The sequence below is a fragment of the Mixophyes fleayi genome, chromosome 3 (assembly GCF_038048845.1).
Source record: "Mixophyes fleayi isolate aMixFle1 chromosome 3, aMixFle1.hap1, whole genome shotgun sequence".
NCBI lineage: Eukaryota > Metazoa > Chordata > Amphibia > Anura > Limnodynastidae > Mixophyes > Mixophyes fleayi.
The window spans coordinates 20,963,189-20,980,945 of NC_134404.1; the positions used below are offsets into that span (position 1 = coordinate 20,963,189).

At 41.5% G+C, this 17,757-nt stretch overlaps 1 protein-coding gene across 3 annotated transcripts in view; it reads right to left on the reverse strand.

Moving 5' to 3' along the window:
- KIF13B (kinesin family member 13B) overlaps positions 1-17,757 on the reverse strand; it is a 130,973-nt gene that overhangs the window by 69,902 nt on the left and 43,314 nt on the right. For all 3 annotated transcript variants that reach the window (XM_075201196.1, XM_075201197.1, XM_075201198.1), the window contains exons 3-10: positions 10,779-10,791; positions 9,785-9,845; positions 8,471-8,563; positions 7,711-7,891; positions 6,588-6,675; positions 6,166-6,300; positions 1,100-1,212; positions 63-174 (exon numbers count right to left, since the gene is read on the reverse strand). In XM_075201196.1, the coding sequence (XP_075057297.1) occupies positions 63-174; positions 1,100-1,212; positions 6,166-6,300; positions 6,588-6,675; positions 7,711-7,891; positions 8,471-8,563; positions 9,785-9,845; positions 10,779-10,791 (796 nt within the window). The remainder of the gene's footprint in view (positions 1-62; positions 175-1,099; positions 1,213-6,165; positions 6,301-6,587; positions 6,676-7,710; positions 7,892-8,470; positions 8,564-9,784; positions 9,846-10,778; positions 10,792-17,757) is intronic.

Consider the following 17,757-nt stretch of genomic DNA (forward strand, 5'->3'; position numbering starts at 1 on the left):
TATGTGGGAACGAGACGTATAATATCAGGGTAGGAGAGCAAACGTGACAATCGCACACTTACCTTCAGCAGCCACGTCAACACAGAGTCCCGATACGGAACAAACTTATTTTTATTCTTCCCGGCTCCTTGGTCTGCCAGAGCGGAGATGACCAAGCCCAGGGTAGTGAGGGACCTGAATGGAAGCAACCACATTGTCAGACAACCATGTTTTAGTCATGATCATGAATGATGATGCGTGTAATAGTAGGATTATACCTTCTTCTGTCAGGGACCCCCGATACCTGTAATGGTCCAGCCCCCGCTCTCCCGTTACCATGTACAATGATGACCCACCTTGGTGAACTTTCCATTAACGAGAATGGGAAATCCATAAGGTAGGGGCTTCAGAAACCCCATTGTTGATTACGACCCTCCCAGGGCCAGGGAGGGGATCATTACAGGCACCAGAGTCTGTTTATTGAGGTAGGATAATATCCTGATTTTGTATCTCATCTTACTTAATTACACCAAAAGTGACATGTATATTTTTTGTCGGAGTTGCCTTTTAATGCCAAAAGTAAATATTTCATTATGTACAAGTGATTCAAAATAATTTATGGCAATAGCTGCGTCTGAGACATTATAAAATAATCCATCTTTAAAGAGGGCAAAAATAAAAAACATGAACGCATTATGGCGTGAACTCTCTATATTGTAACTCCGGTCGTACCCCCAGTACACCGGGGATTATTAGCCTGATTCATCATTGGACGCAGGTCCTGTTGTGCGCCGTATCTCGTGTGAAAGTGCTCTGCGCATGCGCCAGAATGGGGTGTGAAGAGGCGGACGGATGTGGGCCATGTATAGTAAGGGCAACGCTTACGCAATTGCGAATCAAGCTCTGCCCAACTCTAAGGTACGCGTGTTTATTTCCACAGAGCGTACTTACACCCAGATATCTGAAGATCAACTTGGGAGTTGAATACGGGAGGACGTGCGTACAAGTTATGCGCATAACTTTTATAAACGCACGTTGTGTTCACATTGCGCTGGAGGATGACTCAGGCTCTGTGTACATACGGAGCACACACAGACAGACAGCTGGGCCGGTGACTCACTTGTTAATATTGCTCCCTTCTTTCAGCCGCTCGCCGGCTGCACCCGTCTTTGTGGCTCTCTCGCTGCCGGCTAAGTCCACCAGGCTCAGTTTACTCACTTTCTCACCTGAGGTCTGGAAAAAACACACAAAACAAAAAGGACAATAAAAGTCACTGGAAAAACTGATTGACAGTTCAACACCGTCATCAATTATGTACAACTTATCTATACAGCAGCCATTATTCACAGTCTACTTTCCAGGAAATGTTCAGCAAATTATACCCGATTAACTTCAGCACAGAACTTAACTTCTCCGCATACTTATTATTAATTATTAAGATAGTTTATTGTAAGCAAAGTAAGAATCGATCAGCTGTAGTAAGCAACTGCCCCACACCAACCTGTGACCAAGCTATGATCAACAATTTAAATGGTTGCATGGCTTTACTAATCAATATACACATCGGTCAGGCAAAGGCAAAATACAATTTAAACAGCCAATGTTTCCCTTTAATACTTTTGGAAAGATCTGCGGCTCCTCAGCGGTGCGACATGAGAAGAGGATTATGGGAGAAGTGTTGTCTGTTTTTAAGCTCAGTAATTAAGCGCTGGAGGAAATGGTTTGTGTATTTATATGTAGATTTTTTAATTGAACTATTTTTTTACCATATAATCATCTATACCATGTCAAAACACATTACTACATTTATATTTGTACCAAAAACATACATAAATATAATTAGTGATTTATTTTTTTTTATGTGTATTTTATTTAATTTTTTTTTCCACAAGAAAATCAACTTACACAAGTTAGGCATTAGTGATAAACATAAGTTTAACTTTTTTTCCACATTATTACACGATTTCAAATACTTTTCAGAAGTTTTTTATTTTTAACACACCCCAAAGAGGTGCGAGATAAAACAGCATATTTCCTGTTTTACCCGCCGCGTTAAAAAACAATTGAATAGCTTTTGATGTGGCGGCCTCTCGCACACCCTATACTTTCAATAGACCTTCTACTGGAGCGCGAGAGGACCGGTTCATGAAAAAAAACTGAGCGTTATAAATGGAATTGAATCGTGGGTAAAGTTAACCCGCTCGAAAATGATAAAGAACAGCGTTAAAATGACTTAACGCGGTCAAAAAAACCACAAAACTCGCTGACAATTGAATATCCCCCAACGAGGCTGGAATCAGACAGGAAAACAACACTGACACTCAGAGCACAGGGTTAGGTCACAATCTCCTACTGATGACATAATTAACAGCACTTATACTTGTGAACGATTCCTGTGCTTGTTATTTTTTTTTGCACTGATTGCAATATAAGACAATATATCCATCATTAAACGGACACATTCATACAACAGACCAGAGAGAAGGAGGAAGCGGTGATTAGTGAGCGGATGGGAAGCAGTAAAGGAAGCGGCAATACTAACATTTGTGCCATTTAACAATTAACCGGTGTCCAGGGCATAAAATCCCAATGTCTCTCCCTCGGGTGGGGAGGCCATGCTGGGACTTGTGATTCCACGGATAAACCTCTATTTTAGAGGGAAACTATCGTCAATATCAGACTTGGAATAAGTTGTGCCAAGTGAAATAATAATCAAGTCTGCACTTTAGTGAATTGATAAAAGCTGCTAGAAACTTATTATATTTACGGTTTAGTTCTAATTTTTCTCCTCTGTTGTTCAAGTCCCTAAAGCTTTATGTGTAATCTTCTTCACAGACAGCAACAGTGACACCTGCTGGTCAGCTAAGATAATAAAATAAACCGCATCTCCTTTTTCCCCCCTCTAATGAATGAACTGCCAGCCGTCACACAACACCATAGTGTTTCATCTCACTAGTGTATTCCTTTATAAAATAAAATCAATCTCCCCCAATGGTGTGATAGGAGCCACATATTATTACTCGAGACCAATGTTGGGATTGGCCGCCGCTGAGCCTAGCCCCTCACACTTCAAAGTTGCCTACTTGAGAGATCCGAGCTGAAATAATCTGTGCTGCTGTTAATCGACCTCAACCCAACCGGAGCGAGAGCCGACAGCGGCCCTGAATAACGCAGAGAGTCTCTTTGGACTGCAGGCTGCTGCTGGAGGTCTGACGAGCTGTTGACATCTGCAATGTACACACAGCACAGATTGACTGTGTCCTGGAGATGTGATGACAGCACCAGGGAGCAGTGATCGTCTCTCTCATAACGGTGCCTGTTTACAGCCAGAAATAAATGAGAGACGATGGCAGCTATGTAAACAGCTGGCCCTGGCCTCTCTGGGTACAAGGTCAGTGCTGGAAGCAATTTATAAAGTTCTGAAGGACACACCGTATCTATGGAACAGACACCGTATCTATGGAACATAAAATGAAGATTTATTCCTTTAAAACAGAAAAGTATATCTACTACGGAACCTGAGAACACAAATTCCAATAACTTTGTGGCATAAAAAGCGGAAGTTCAAACATCAAACCCGTTCTCTCTTATAATTTAGTGCCTCTTTCCCACTTTAGTCTGCGCCTATTGATGTGATCGCCAATAACATAGCTTGATGGACGCCAAACAATGTAACGTGTGTGGGCACCGTTAAATATATTACAGTCGCTCAGTGATAGTTTATAAGTATGTGACAGATAATGAGACACTTTGCAGCATTATGTTTACTAGACTTAAGAGGGTTTTTAACGTTTGTTTTTTTTTATATATGTTATAATAATAATAATAATAATAATAATAATAATAATAAAGTTATTTCTCTGTTAAGAAGAAATTTCCACAAGAGATTGAAGAATACTTAATTGACCAAAACCAAGCAATTAACTATTGAAACAATCCTCCCCGTTATATTATTACTATGTACTGTGTTTATAGTATAAAAGTTTCAGTGTCATGTGACGCTTTTTAGAAGGGCAGGAACGATTCAACCTGTGATTGGTCGCATTGAAGGGTCTGTGTGATTAAAGCTGGAATTCCCTTTGGCTTTAGGTAATATTAACCATTCTAAGGGGTAGATTTATCAAACCTTCAGAAAAGGAAAAGTGGAGGTGTTGCCCATAGCAACCAGATTATAAATATTATTTATCTACTACATTCTAGAATGTGACAGTTAGAATCTGATTGGTTGCTATGGGCAACACCTCCACTTTTCTTTCCAGAAGACGTGATAAATCTAACCCGTATATGATAGAAACAGGGTCCTGTGTTGTGTAATAAACACCAGCACCATCTGCTCTAAGCAAACAGATTCTATTATTCAGTCACCCCTCACCCCATAGATCTGCTGGGGGCTATGAGCATTTATACACAATATATTGATAAAGGACAACTGGTAAACACGCCATTCTGCAAGATAGATGCTGGGGGAGGCATCGGGGAGACTCTGCACCAACTTTATGGGCTCTCATTAATCAGCTGGGTAACAAAGGGCAGACCGTGGCCCCGTAATGTGTGACCAGGGGGGAGGATCCCAATAAAACTGATCTTGGCATTGGAGAAAGAGGTAGGACATTGGCAGTGGGGGATTTATAGGCGGGGGGGGGCAGAGGTCATTCTCTCCAGATGCACAGGAGGCAGATGACTGTCAGCTGCTCGTCTGCAGAGCGAGGAACCAGGAATATCCGTATAGGGACAGAGAACGTCCCTATAGTCTTCACCAGCCTCGTATGACCGTGTTCTGCTCCTAAGTAACGGACTGTAAATAAACAATGATACTGACGAAAAATCTCTTCATTCACAAGTGACCCGTCGCTTCCAGTAGTGGGACTGAGTGCAGTGGTTAATGCCCCATTATTCCCCATTACATTCTGACCAAAGGATTTACTGGATCCCCCCCCCCCATCTCCCTGCCCCCCACTGCACTTTGCTCACCGTACAAACTTTGTACACATATGTAACGCGATACATATCACCCACATAACAGGGTTACACGTGATCTGGGTGTAGACGGAGGCGACTGTCTGGTTTAACAACAAGAAAACCTGTAAAACTTAGAACACATAACAGGAAGGAAGTGTCAGAGGTGTCTACACATAACTTCACTTTATTACAGGTTATAATAACCTTAATTAGACACAAGTAACTGGAAGCAGCAGAGCACAACCAGCTAATATATTACCACTGACACTGTTCTGTGGCACAGAATTATTTTATTTCTAAAGACTTATCAGGTTGGTTGTATCATTATCAGTTATTTATAAAGCGCCACTAATTCCGCAGGGCAGTACAGAGAACTCACTCACATCAGTCCCTGCCCCATTGGAGCGTACAGTCTAAATTCACTAACACACAGAAACCGGAGCACCCGGAGGAAACCCACGCAAACACAGGGAGAACATACAAACTTCACACAGATAAGGCCATGGTCGGGAATTGAACTCATGAACCCAGTGCTGTGAGGCAGAAGTGCTAACCACTAGGCCACTGTGTCATTTGTTGGTGAGTTGGACACCACAGCCGTCCTGCATCAGTGTGACAGGAGCAAGAAATCACCACTCTGTTCCTTCACCACACATCCTCACTGTGCTGCTGGGGACCCTGCTCCTTCTGCTATATAACTCTCAGCCTGTGGCTTCCTGCTGCCTCCATTCCTCTCCACACATCATGTGACTGCTCCTGTCACATGCAGCCCTGTCCTTACTTACACATCACTCGTCTCCTGATATACTATGTGCTGCTGGGGACCCTGCTCCTTCCACTATATAACTCTCAGTCTCTGGCTTCCTGCTGCCTCCATTCCCCTCCTCACATCATGTCACTGCCCCTGTCACATGCAGCCCTGTCCTCACTAACACATCACTCGTCTCCTGATATACTCTGTGCTGCTGTGAGACCCTGCTCCTTCCACTATATAACGCTCAGTCTGTGGCTTCATTCCCCTCCTCACAAGTGCACAGGTCACTGCCTCCCACTATGAGCATTGTGACTATCTAATTGTCTAATAATCTGCAGACACAACAGATGAGCAGAGCATCTAATACCTGGTCAAAAGCACCGTATCCGAGTTGGTCACATGACTATGGACAGCATAAGGTGAAACCACAGGAGCAGAATGATTATGGATGGGGGAGGGTCAGGGACACTCACCCCAGACTGTATATCGCACAGAGTGTGCGTGAGGATGATGTTGAAGACGGCGTGTGACCGGCTGCTCTCTTCGTTCATGTTGGTCGCTGCCACCGTGCGAGATTTGTTGCCTTCTGACATCAGAGATTCGATATCCTGCGGAGAGAAATAGATAATAAAATAACACCCATCACTATACAGCGATATGTAGTCTGGTCAACATCAAATCACAGCTCAACTGAAACCTCTTAGTACTTATGGTGAAACTGCCGTCTATTCCGAGGGGAAACCTGTGGAACCACAAGTAACAGCAGGTCTTTCACACCTTACACGGAAGAGAGTGTCCAGATTCTTCCACCATTTATTTCTAACACAAGATCAGTAAGAGATCAGGAACCCATAAAGGAATATTCTATACAGTGTATCTGCTCCAGACATATCACCTTGTAACTGGAGACAGCCAGCTTGGAGAGACCATCCACGTACGGCCCCAAAACCTTGTGCTCCCGAACTTTCAGGGACTGTCTGCTTCTGGGTAGGAGAAAAAAAGGTTCTATGTTACCAACAAAAGACAACGACCTTTACACTGAAACACTAATTTGCTTTACTGCTGCAAAATATGTTATTCGGCTTATAGGGCAGCACGGTGGCTCAGTGGTTAGAACTTCTGCCTCACAGCACTGGGGTCATGAGTTCAATTCCCAACCATGGCCTTATCTGTGTGGAGTTTCAATGTTCTCCCCGTGTTTGCATGTGTTTCCTCCGGGTGCTCCGGTTTCCTCCTACACTCCAAAAACAATCTAGTAGGCTAATTGGCTGCTATTAAAAAAAATTGACCCTAGTCTCTCTCTTTCTCTGTGTGTGTTAGGGAATTTAGACTGTACGCCCCAATGGGGCAGGGACTGATGTGAGTGAGTTCTCTGTACAGCGCTGCGGAATTAGTAGCGCTATATAAATAGCTGATGATGATGATGATTTGGCCATTCATTTCTTGTTTCTGCAGGATATTAAATAATACGACTGCACTATAAAAAGTTTTATAAAGTTGGTGTGGTCTCTTTTTATAAAATCTGACACCAGCAACCGCCTAGTGCTTAACATCGGACTTTTAGGGGTTTATAGCAAAACATGATTGAAATAATATTTCTTATTGAAATATTAAAAAAATATTTCGTTTTTTTCCCCTGCAATAAACTTAAAACGTTCATTTCTCACTATTCATATTTAAGGTAACACCATCCGTTAGTGCCCAAAGAAAATAAAATGTAAAAAAAGTCACATGACTTATCTGCGTGAGGAGGACAGATCACTTTAAACCCTAACATTCAGGGTACGTGCCCTAAGAGAGAAGAGCTACAGCTAACCATATAATCCGGGGTAAGGGGCTTCTGTGGGCGATAGGTCATGATACACCCGAGATGTACTTAGAAAGGTGGACGGAACACTCAATTTAGAATTCTACGGCCAAACTGTTACTAATGACTAATTACTATGACAGATGGTGTTGTGTATTCATGTTGATTTGCAATTACGTCCGAAACACAATGGAAGTAAATGGAGATTCACCCTTTAGGGTCCAGGAGGTCCCGGACTTTTTCGTTGTATATTTCCATATAGGAGACTTCCACTTTGAAGCTCAGCTCGTCCGTCTCCGCTTTCTGCGTTCTGTCGAAGAGCGTGCTGCACAGTCTGGGGATAAGTCCCGGCTGGTCTGCTGTGCCCATCATGGTATAAGACTTACCGGAGCCTGCAAGAGAGAGATCGGGGGCAGGGAACATAAATGGGTTGGTGAAACTTGGCACAGATTTATAACGCAAGGGGTTCTTAATGATTCTAGGATGGAGCGAACCTCACTGATACAATGAACAAGATTAGAGACACACTTAGCGCTCATCTCCATCATACAGTAAGTCTTGTTACAGGAGTTTACTCTTCTGAGATGGCGTTTACGATAAATGCCATTGAGTCAAAGCTTAACCCACTGAGTATTCAGAAAGACAGTTTTCCTATTGGCTGTGAAGACAACACAGGGTGTCTTGTGGCCAATAGGAAAAATGCTCTGTCTGTGACCAAATAACCTTATCCTGTCTACATGCAGAATGGTACAGTCCCCAGATATGTTTAAAGATTTCTCTTCAGGTTTTAACCAAGTGGTGAGATACAAGACAACCGTTATAAACAGAGACGATACTGGAACACTGGAAAACTTCAGAGTTATTTCCAAGTCATAAAAACAAAGAGCAGATGACAATAGACAATGGTGATATCACCATAATACACCGTAGGCTTCTCAAACGAACTAAGATTTTATTTTCATTAAACTTACCGGTCTGACCGTAGGCAAAGATGCAGGCGTTGTACCCCTCAAAGGCATTTTGGAGAATGTTCTCACCAAGGCACTGAAAAACAATATCTTGTCCTAGGGGAAAAATATAAAATAAAATAAAACATTGCACATTATATTCCAATATATATGTGAGTGATACATACCTCATTATGGGCATACAATCTTTATTCTATATATACACTCACACTAATTATTATGGATGGAGGAGAGCTGCTGTTTTTGTGCAAGAAGAAGTTAAATATAATCCACAGACACTTTTGGAAAAGTCCCTCTAATGCCAAAATAATTGTGTAAAATTTTGTCCAACCAATTTTCATAAAAAGCCCCCATTTCTATATACGGTAGGTCATTCCTCAGTATTGTGGCCCTTTAAGAGTCAAGGATAGGACGAAACACGGGGAGAACTGAGCTCCATAGAGGAGGAAATAGTTGGGTTGCAATGCATCATCCCACCATGAGGTCAGTGGTACAAAGAGCATGGGCCATGGGCTACTGAGCTTGCAAGGACTGGGATATGGTCAGTTGAATCATCTATGTCCTCAGCAAACAGACAAGTACACATGTGGCACCAAACTAAAGAACTCTACACCCTCATGGGCTTATTTCCACCAGTGAAGAGGTTCAGGCTGTTCTGCAATGTCGTGGGGTGTGTTTTCCCAGCATGAATGGGGACTGTCATGGAGTTAGAAAGTAAGGTCAACGTTAAGGAAGACTTAGTGGAAGTCTACACCCCAGATTGCAGGATTTCTATCCTGACGGGGGGAGGGGGGGTCTTCCAGGATGCCAATGTCCTATGCACAGAGAGCCTGTGGCTGCCCAGTGGTTTGATGAACAGGGCAACAATGTTATCCATATGTCAAGATCTCCTAAGTGACCAGAACTGAACCAAATCCAGCAAACATGGGATATTCAGGACAGATGCCCGAGTTCTCCACCTCCATCAACCAGGCATCAGTTGAGTGACTTTCTTCTGGAAGAACGGTATTGGAACCCTCCTGTGTAATTCCAGACGTTGGTAGACACCACAACGCCTACAGACCACACGTGGTGGCCCAACACCCTAGTAAGTGACTTCACAATGGCGTTTCCCTCTCTGCACATGTAGCTTGTACATCACAGCAATAAGGGGCCGTGCTCTTTATATCATATACAATGTTTGGGGCTTTCAAATAATTGTCAGTCCAGAATGAGCTCGCCCTGAGCAACAAGCCTAGTTTGTGCCATCGTCTTACTAACCGTGTCTACTCCTATCAGCTGGTAATACAAAGCATAAGCAGCGAGCAGTGACATTACCTGCAAACTTCTCTTTAACAGCTTCATCCATTGACCAGAAGCAGTGATCGTACGCGAAGACCTAGACAGGAAGGAGAGTAGTGTTAGGGACATACAGTGCCATTAGTACTAAATGCAGCATGGTGGCTCAGTGGTTAGCACAAATCGTTATTTTCCCACCCAACCAGCCCCAACATCTAATAGCATACACATTTAATAAATACCCCACATTACATTAATAGCATCCACATAACATTAATACCCCCATATTCCCGATATGCACAGTAACAGTACTGGTGCCAATATTATGTTTAACGGATGCCTTTACCGGTTTTTAAAGGGCTATCCACCTTCTTGTAGCTTATCTGCACCCTTCACTAATCATATTGCTTACTCTTGTTGGCTTCCACCTGTGCTCTTCACCATGTATTTATTTCACCAGGCACTGCCTGTGAATATGAAATTACTCTGCACTGGGCACAGTTATACCCATAGAGTGGCATTGTGCCCTCTGTATTCTCTACGCTAGGATGGCACCGGACTGCTCTCTAAACGCAGGTATACCCAAGGTAGAGGGCACGACCCAGCTGTATTGTATCAAAGAGCACCAGGAATAAGCAATTCTCATGATATAAATACATGGATAAATACACCACCAGGGAAGCTTACAAAGCAAAGTCGTCTGAAGGTGGATAACTCTAATTCAAAGCAAACAAGTTTTGCTTCTTTCCAACAGGAATGTTTCGATCACATCCTGCTCAGATCGCCTCACTGTCAGCTGTTACTGTACAGCAGTATTCAGCGGGGAGCACAGGCTGGGACAGGGCTTCCAGCCAGTGTTTTAAGAGTCTGCGAGAGACCAAAATCTTTCTGGTATTATGTAAGAAGCCTGGGCCCATCATCACAGCATAGCCAGCATTCCTGCAGCTGGCTGAGGCCTCCGACACGTGACGGACAACAGCTGCCGTACACTGCACAATATTTACACAGCATCGGACATGTGTATGTGACTTACTTTTGGTTGGCTCCTGAGAGATGCATGGGAATCCAATAGGAAAAAAAAAAAAAGAAACAGAAAGAGACATTAGTGAATATTCCCAGGCTTAACACACATACAGAACTTATAGGTAACCATGTGCCAGTGAAAATCTACATATTGTCAGGAATACATAAATATGCATGAAATCAGTGGTTGTGCCTCTGAAACACCTCCAGAGACCTGTAAACTAAACTTTGCAGTAAAGCCCCAGCTGCTGACATTTGATAACATGACGTTGGGATACGGGAGAATTATGTACAAGAAAGAAAAAAAAAACAAGAAAAAAAAACCTATGTTGATTTTTTACGCACTTGAGAATTTGTTATGAAAACCAAAACAGAGAAACAATCTATTCAAATCTACCCACAGAGAGTTTCCATTTAGCTTGAATTATATTTAAAACAACCTCTCAAAGACGTTGTTGCTGGCTTTATAAAGAAGTACTGATTTAACGTCAGAGAGATTTGGGTACAGCATCTGGCCCTTCACACAATACACAAACATATATATATATATATATATATATATATACACACATATATATATATATACACATATATATACATACACATATATACATACACATATATATACATACACATATATATACATACACATATATATATACACATATACATACACATATATATATATATACATACAAATATACACATATATACATACATACATATATACATACATATATACATACATACATATATACACATATATATATATATATATATATATATATATATATATATATATATATATATATATATATATATATATATATATATGTATATATACACACACACACACACACACACACAAGTTAACCCATGCATGATACTCATGCATTCTAGTCAAATCAAGCCACTTAAGGTGTTAAAAAGGTTCTTGTCATGCATTTGGGCCTAGCCCAGGCCCCCTCAGGGGAAGAGCGTTACTTCCCGACGCAAGCGCCCTTTTTTAACGTGGTTTTGTCCACATGTCACCAGGGCCGGATTAAGGGAATGGAGGCCCCTGGGCTAAGGGGCCCTCCATTCCCCGCGAGGCCCCCAATGTGAGCCGTCCGCCGCGAGGACCCCCCCAAGCACTTACCTGTCAGTGCAGTCCTCCGTCCCGGCGCGCTGTAAGCTCCTTACTGAGGAGATCTCGCGAGAGTTCATGAACTCTCGCAAGATATCCTCAGTAAGCAGACTACAGCGCGCCGGGACGGAGGACTGCACTGACAGTACTCAGCAGCATTGATCGGGCCGGGGGCGCCCCCGCCCCCGACCGATCAATAATGCTGCTGAGGAGTTTGAAGGGCCCCCTGGATGCCCGAGGCCCCTGGGCTATAGCCCAGTTAGACCTCGGGTTAATCCGGCCCTGCATGTCACCACCTCATCATTTTTCTCCATCACCTCATCCTTCATCTTCATCGCCACATCCTTCATCAAGCTACTTAGGGTGTTAAAAACTCCCCACTGTCACCCCCGGCAACCACCAACCACTCCCAACTGTCACTTCTCCTTCAACAAATATATAGGTCAGTGTATAACTCTGCCCAGCAGGTGTTACCTCACGAAAATGAGTTTGAGCCCTACCAAATTTCAGCCCTTTTTGAAATTTTTTTTCCCACACACACTAAGAATTTAGTAGGTCAGTGTATAACTCTGCCCAGCAGGTGGCGCTGCAACTTGTTTTTTTTTTTTTTTACACACACACACACACACACACACACACACACACACACACACACACACACACACACACACACACACACACAGACAGATGCCACTAGGCATTTATATATTAGCTATATATGAGTCACAGTGTAACAAGGAAGCTGTATTATTGTCAGGGCATGATTAATTAGAGCTGGATGCAATTAATGTCCTTGGTACACAATTCTGCACATCTAGGACGTAGTGATTGCCTGCGACACAGTTATACTTACACTTCAATTACTCGCTTTTCACTTGTGACCGCCAAGTGAAAACATTTCCATTAATTGTTCTATAATTACAGAGGAAATTCAAAAAGAAACGCACTCTTCCTATGGGAGATGTATATGAAAATTAACCCTCTGTGTGCAGCACACCCTTCATGTTTCCGGAGAATCTGGATTTTGTAGACATAAACCCCCAGCATTAATTATCCACCAGTAATTTTTTAGTGGATTTAGCAGACATATACGTAGCAGAGGGCTGGAAAAAGCCCTGGTCCTGGATTGTCACAACAGCTAAAAATCTGGTGCTAATGGCCACAATTTTTGGGGTAATTACTAAATATTATGTTGTGTGCACCTCTTCTCTGGCTCCTTAACAGCAGATAGTAGATTTTATAGATAACAACCGGCCATAGATTTTACTCCCATCTGCACATAGTTATTTTGCTAGGTGATTACAGAACTCAAACAGCTATAGGCATGTCCGGTGGCCAGATATCTAGCAAAATGCCTCTAGTTCATTCACATTTGGCACTTCTAGTGATGTAGAGACACAACCTTGCTAAACCTGTATAAATACCACAAAACTCTCAGATCTACCAAGTGATAAGGTAAATGGGTTACTTCCTATATACAGAGTATTGCTGTATCGTGATTTGCATGATAATTTGCAACAAAATGTCGAGTTACTTCCCCATTTTAATGATTATTATATTCTTAGGAAAAAAAATATTCATTTAATAAAATGATGAGTGATCAAAACCTGTAAGATATCTACTATATAAATGCCTAGTGGCGTGTGTGAAAAAAAAACAACCAAGCTGCAGCGCCACCTGCTGGGCAGAGTTATACACTGACCTATATATTTCTTGAAGGAGAGGTGACAGTTGGGAGTGGTTGGTGGTTGCCGGGGGTGACAGTGGGGAGTTTTTAACACCTTAAGTAGCTTGATGAAGGATGTGGCGATGAAGATGAAGGATGAGGTGATGGAGAAAAATGATGAGGTGGTGACATGTGGACAAAACCTCGTTAAAAAAGGGCGCTTGCGTCGGGAAGTAACGCTCTTCCCCTGAGGAGGCCTGGGCTATGGCCCAAATGCATGACAAGAACCTTTTTAACACCTTAAGTAGCTTCATTTGACTAGAATGCATGAGTATCATGCACGGGTTAACTTGTGTTTGTATATATACGTGTGTGTGTGTGTGTGTGTGTATAATTATATATATATATATATATATATATATATATATATATATATATATATATATATATATATATATATATATATATATATATATATATAAATAAAACAGCAGATATAATAAATAATGGCGCTCAAACACAAAATAAGTGGGTATAAAACAATATAGTCCAATAGAGATAAATGGAAATAAATACTTGTTTCATAAAAGGAGGCAGTCTCCCTCCCAAATACCGGATGGTACTCCGATCAATAGATGATCAATATATACAAAAGTAGGAGGAATAGTGGCGCCAAATAGAGCAATATTTGCTGATTTAAATCACCCAGACAGTCAATAAATACTTTAGTATGACGGAAATGCAGACTTAAATATGTGTCTAGCTGGTAAGATCAATATCGTCCAGTTTCCAATAGATTCCAACCATATACGGAAACCAAGACAGAGAAAAGCAAAAGAAAGAATGTCAAAGGCACCCGTGAAGTGTAATAAAAAGTAATAGGTGGCAGCGTAACAAACAGGTACAAATAAACAGCTTATCTGTATATGGAATGCCTGAACGTGGCCTCCAATCAGCCTAGTAGGTCAGGAGCAGATGTATAGAGAGCTTGCATGGATATAACTGGATCACCGGTCAGAGCACAGCACAGTCACAGCTCCCAAACTCCACTCAGCCGATGTATTATGAGAGGAAAGAGCCATATAGTGTAGTATTTATATACAAATAATTTATTCAGCTTATATCATAAAAAATGCACACTCACAATGTATAAAAAGTTTAAAAGCTTATCTGAAATCCTGGGATATAGGGAATACTGCTTAACAGTGTAGATCCCTGGATATATCATGAGGTAAACACCAATGGGCTCCACACAGAAGTTCTCAAAGGGATCACTCTCAAAGATCAGGAAGACAGTATAGCCTCAAATGTACCAGGAGTAGGTGATAGTGAACAACCTGTACGCGTTTCGTCACATAGACTTCTACAGGAGGATTATTATTTCTATATATATATATATATATATATATATATATATATATATATATATATATATATATATATATATATATATATATATACATATATACACACACACACATATACATATATATACACACACACACGTGTAGGATAGAAACTAGTGAACTAGTGTGTGTATGTATGTATGTATGTATGTATATATATATATATATATATATATATATATATATATATATATATATATATATACATACACACACACACACGTTAACCTGTGCATGATACTCATGCATTCTAGTCAAATGAAGCTACTTAAGGTGTTAAAAAGGTTCTTGTCATGCATTTGGGCCTAGCCCAGGCCTCCTCAGGTAAAGAGCATTACTTCCCGACGCAAGCGCCCTTTTTTAACGTGGTTTTGTCCACATGTCACCACCTCATCATTTTTCTCCATCACCTCATGCTTCATCTTCATCGCAACTGTCACTTCTCCTTCAAGAAATATATATATTTATTTTTTTTAAATCTTTATAAACACTTTTAACAATTAACAAATTAAATTAACAAATTAAAAAAATCTCAGTATACCAAATTTCAGCCCTCTCTGAATTTTTTTTCCCCACACACACTAAGAATTTAGTAGGTCAGTGTATAACTCTGCCCAGCAGGTGGCGCTGCAGCTTGGTTTTATTTTTTCCACACACAGACAGACTAACACACGCCACTAGACATATACATACATATATATATATATATATATATATATATATATACACACACATACATACATACATACATACATACACATATACATACACACACACTAGTTCACTAGTTTCTATCCTACACATCAGATTAGACGGCCCAAGTCCCTCCCTCTAGCTGCTGCGGAGTTATAAGACGAGACATTATTACTATATAGTCCCACAGTGGGGAAGAGTGAAACCTCTGCAGGATAAGCAATGATGCATTAAACTGAAACTGACTTCATGCCGGAGGGATTGAATTAATGCCCTCATGAATAATTCATGGACATCATCACTGCTACAATATCACTGGGTGCTGTGTCATGATCTCCTACTCAGCGCAGATTATCTATGCCCTGATCAAGGCAAAAATAAGTCTACATTAATATCTGCTGGTAACATGGTAAGTTTCATGCCTTGAGTTTCATGCACCTGAAAAGTCGGAACCTTGAATTGACATTATTGCTTCCACAAACAGCTAAATTGGAGAAAGAACCCGAAATAATATAACAGACGGTTAAAACAAGGCTCTGAAAACCTTAAAATGAGCAAGTTGTATCACCCATACCTCCGCTGTCAATACCATGTTGCATTCTTACCTGTGCAAGAGGTGGAAAGCTAAACACAAGACTGGGTACAATGGCAATGTCAGTGTGATCCCATTATTGCCAGGTGTCCCAAGTAGAACTATCAACCTACATACAATCTCTTACTAAAATAAACAGCATGTTAGGGCGGTATCAATATATTAGGCGGTAACAGAACAGAGACAGAAGGGACACTGCAATAGAGTAGCCTAAGCATTAAACCTAAGGGCAATCAAATATCAATCTCACTAAACAGGACAATAATAAAATATAGTGCCCAAACGGTGCAACAATAGCACATGTAATAGTGTGATCATCATCGCGGCTCTGGGTTATATTTAAACGGGCGCGATCTGGGTGGAGTCTGTAAGTTCAACCCTTGCCCACATGAAAGCTGCAAGTTTCTCAAACCCTCCAAAAACCACCAGGCAAGTTAAATTGGCTTCTGATTAAATTGTTGTGCGGGCATTCGTCTGTGGTGGGGGAATGAAATTGGAAGCTGCTGCTGGAGTAGGGGGACTAATGTTAAAGGATCAACATTCTCCGATTGTACACAAGGTAAATAACTAAAGAAGTTTCTCTCCTATTATTCAAGGCTGTATAATCTTTCTAGACACATTCCTCAACAGGTCCCTGCAAATGAATACTTCTTTCTATTTGGAGGAAATTAATTTTCCCACTCTTTCAGATGCCGATAAAAATTTGATGGTAGCACCTTTTACATCGGGAGAATCGACACCATCTGAAAAAAGCCCAGGCCCAGATGGATTCACGATTTCCCATTTTAAAGCATTTAAGGACAGACTGGTTCTCCTGATGGCACGTGCTTTTAATGACATTTCAGATGCCTCCCACTTCTGGAATCAGGCTCTGAATGCACACATTACCATTATACGTAAAGAGGGTCAGGACACATCCCAATGTCCTAATTATAGACCTATTTCTCTACTTAATGTAATTGTGAAGCTATATGCGAAACTTGATCCACTCAGATCAGGTTGGATTTGTCCCTGGTCATGAGACGAGGGACAACACAACAAGGTCATTGATGTGATACATATTGCTTCACGGTCAACTCCTCTATGTTGCTGTCCATGGAAAAGGCCTTCGATGGACTAAATCGGAGGTTTATGTAAAGTCTATTGGAACACTTGGGTCCAACAGGGCACCATAGGGTCCACGCACTCTATAAACACCCCACTGCACGCATAAAAATCAACGGTGCCAGTTAGACCCAGTAGAAATTACCAATGGGAGTAGACAAGGGTGCCCACCCTCACCACACACCTTTGTCCTCTGCATGGAAACGTTAGGCAGATCCATCAGGGACCATCCTAACATCTCAGGTATCGGAGCAGGTAATAATGATACCAAACTTGCTCTTTTTGCGGATGACCTTCTAGCTGTGGTCACCAACAGAGTAGTTTCCAGCCCGGTTGACAAATTTCAAAATGAATTACTCAAAGTCTGTGGCACTTAATGTCTCTTCTCGACAAATCTTAAAT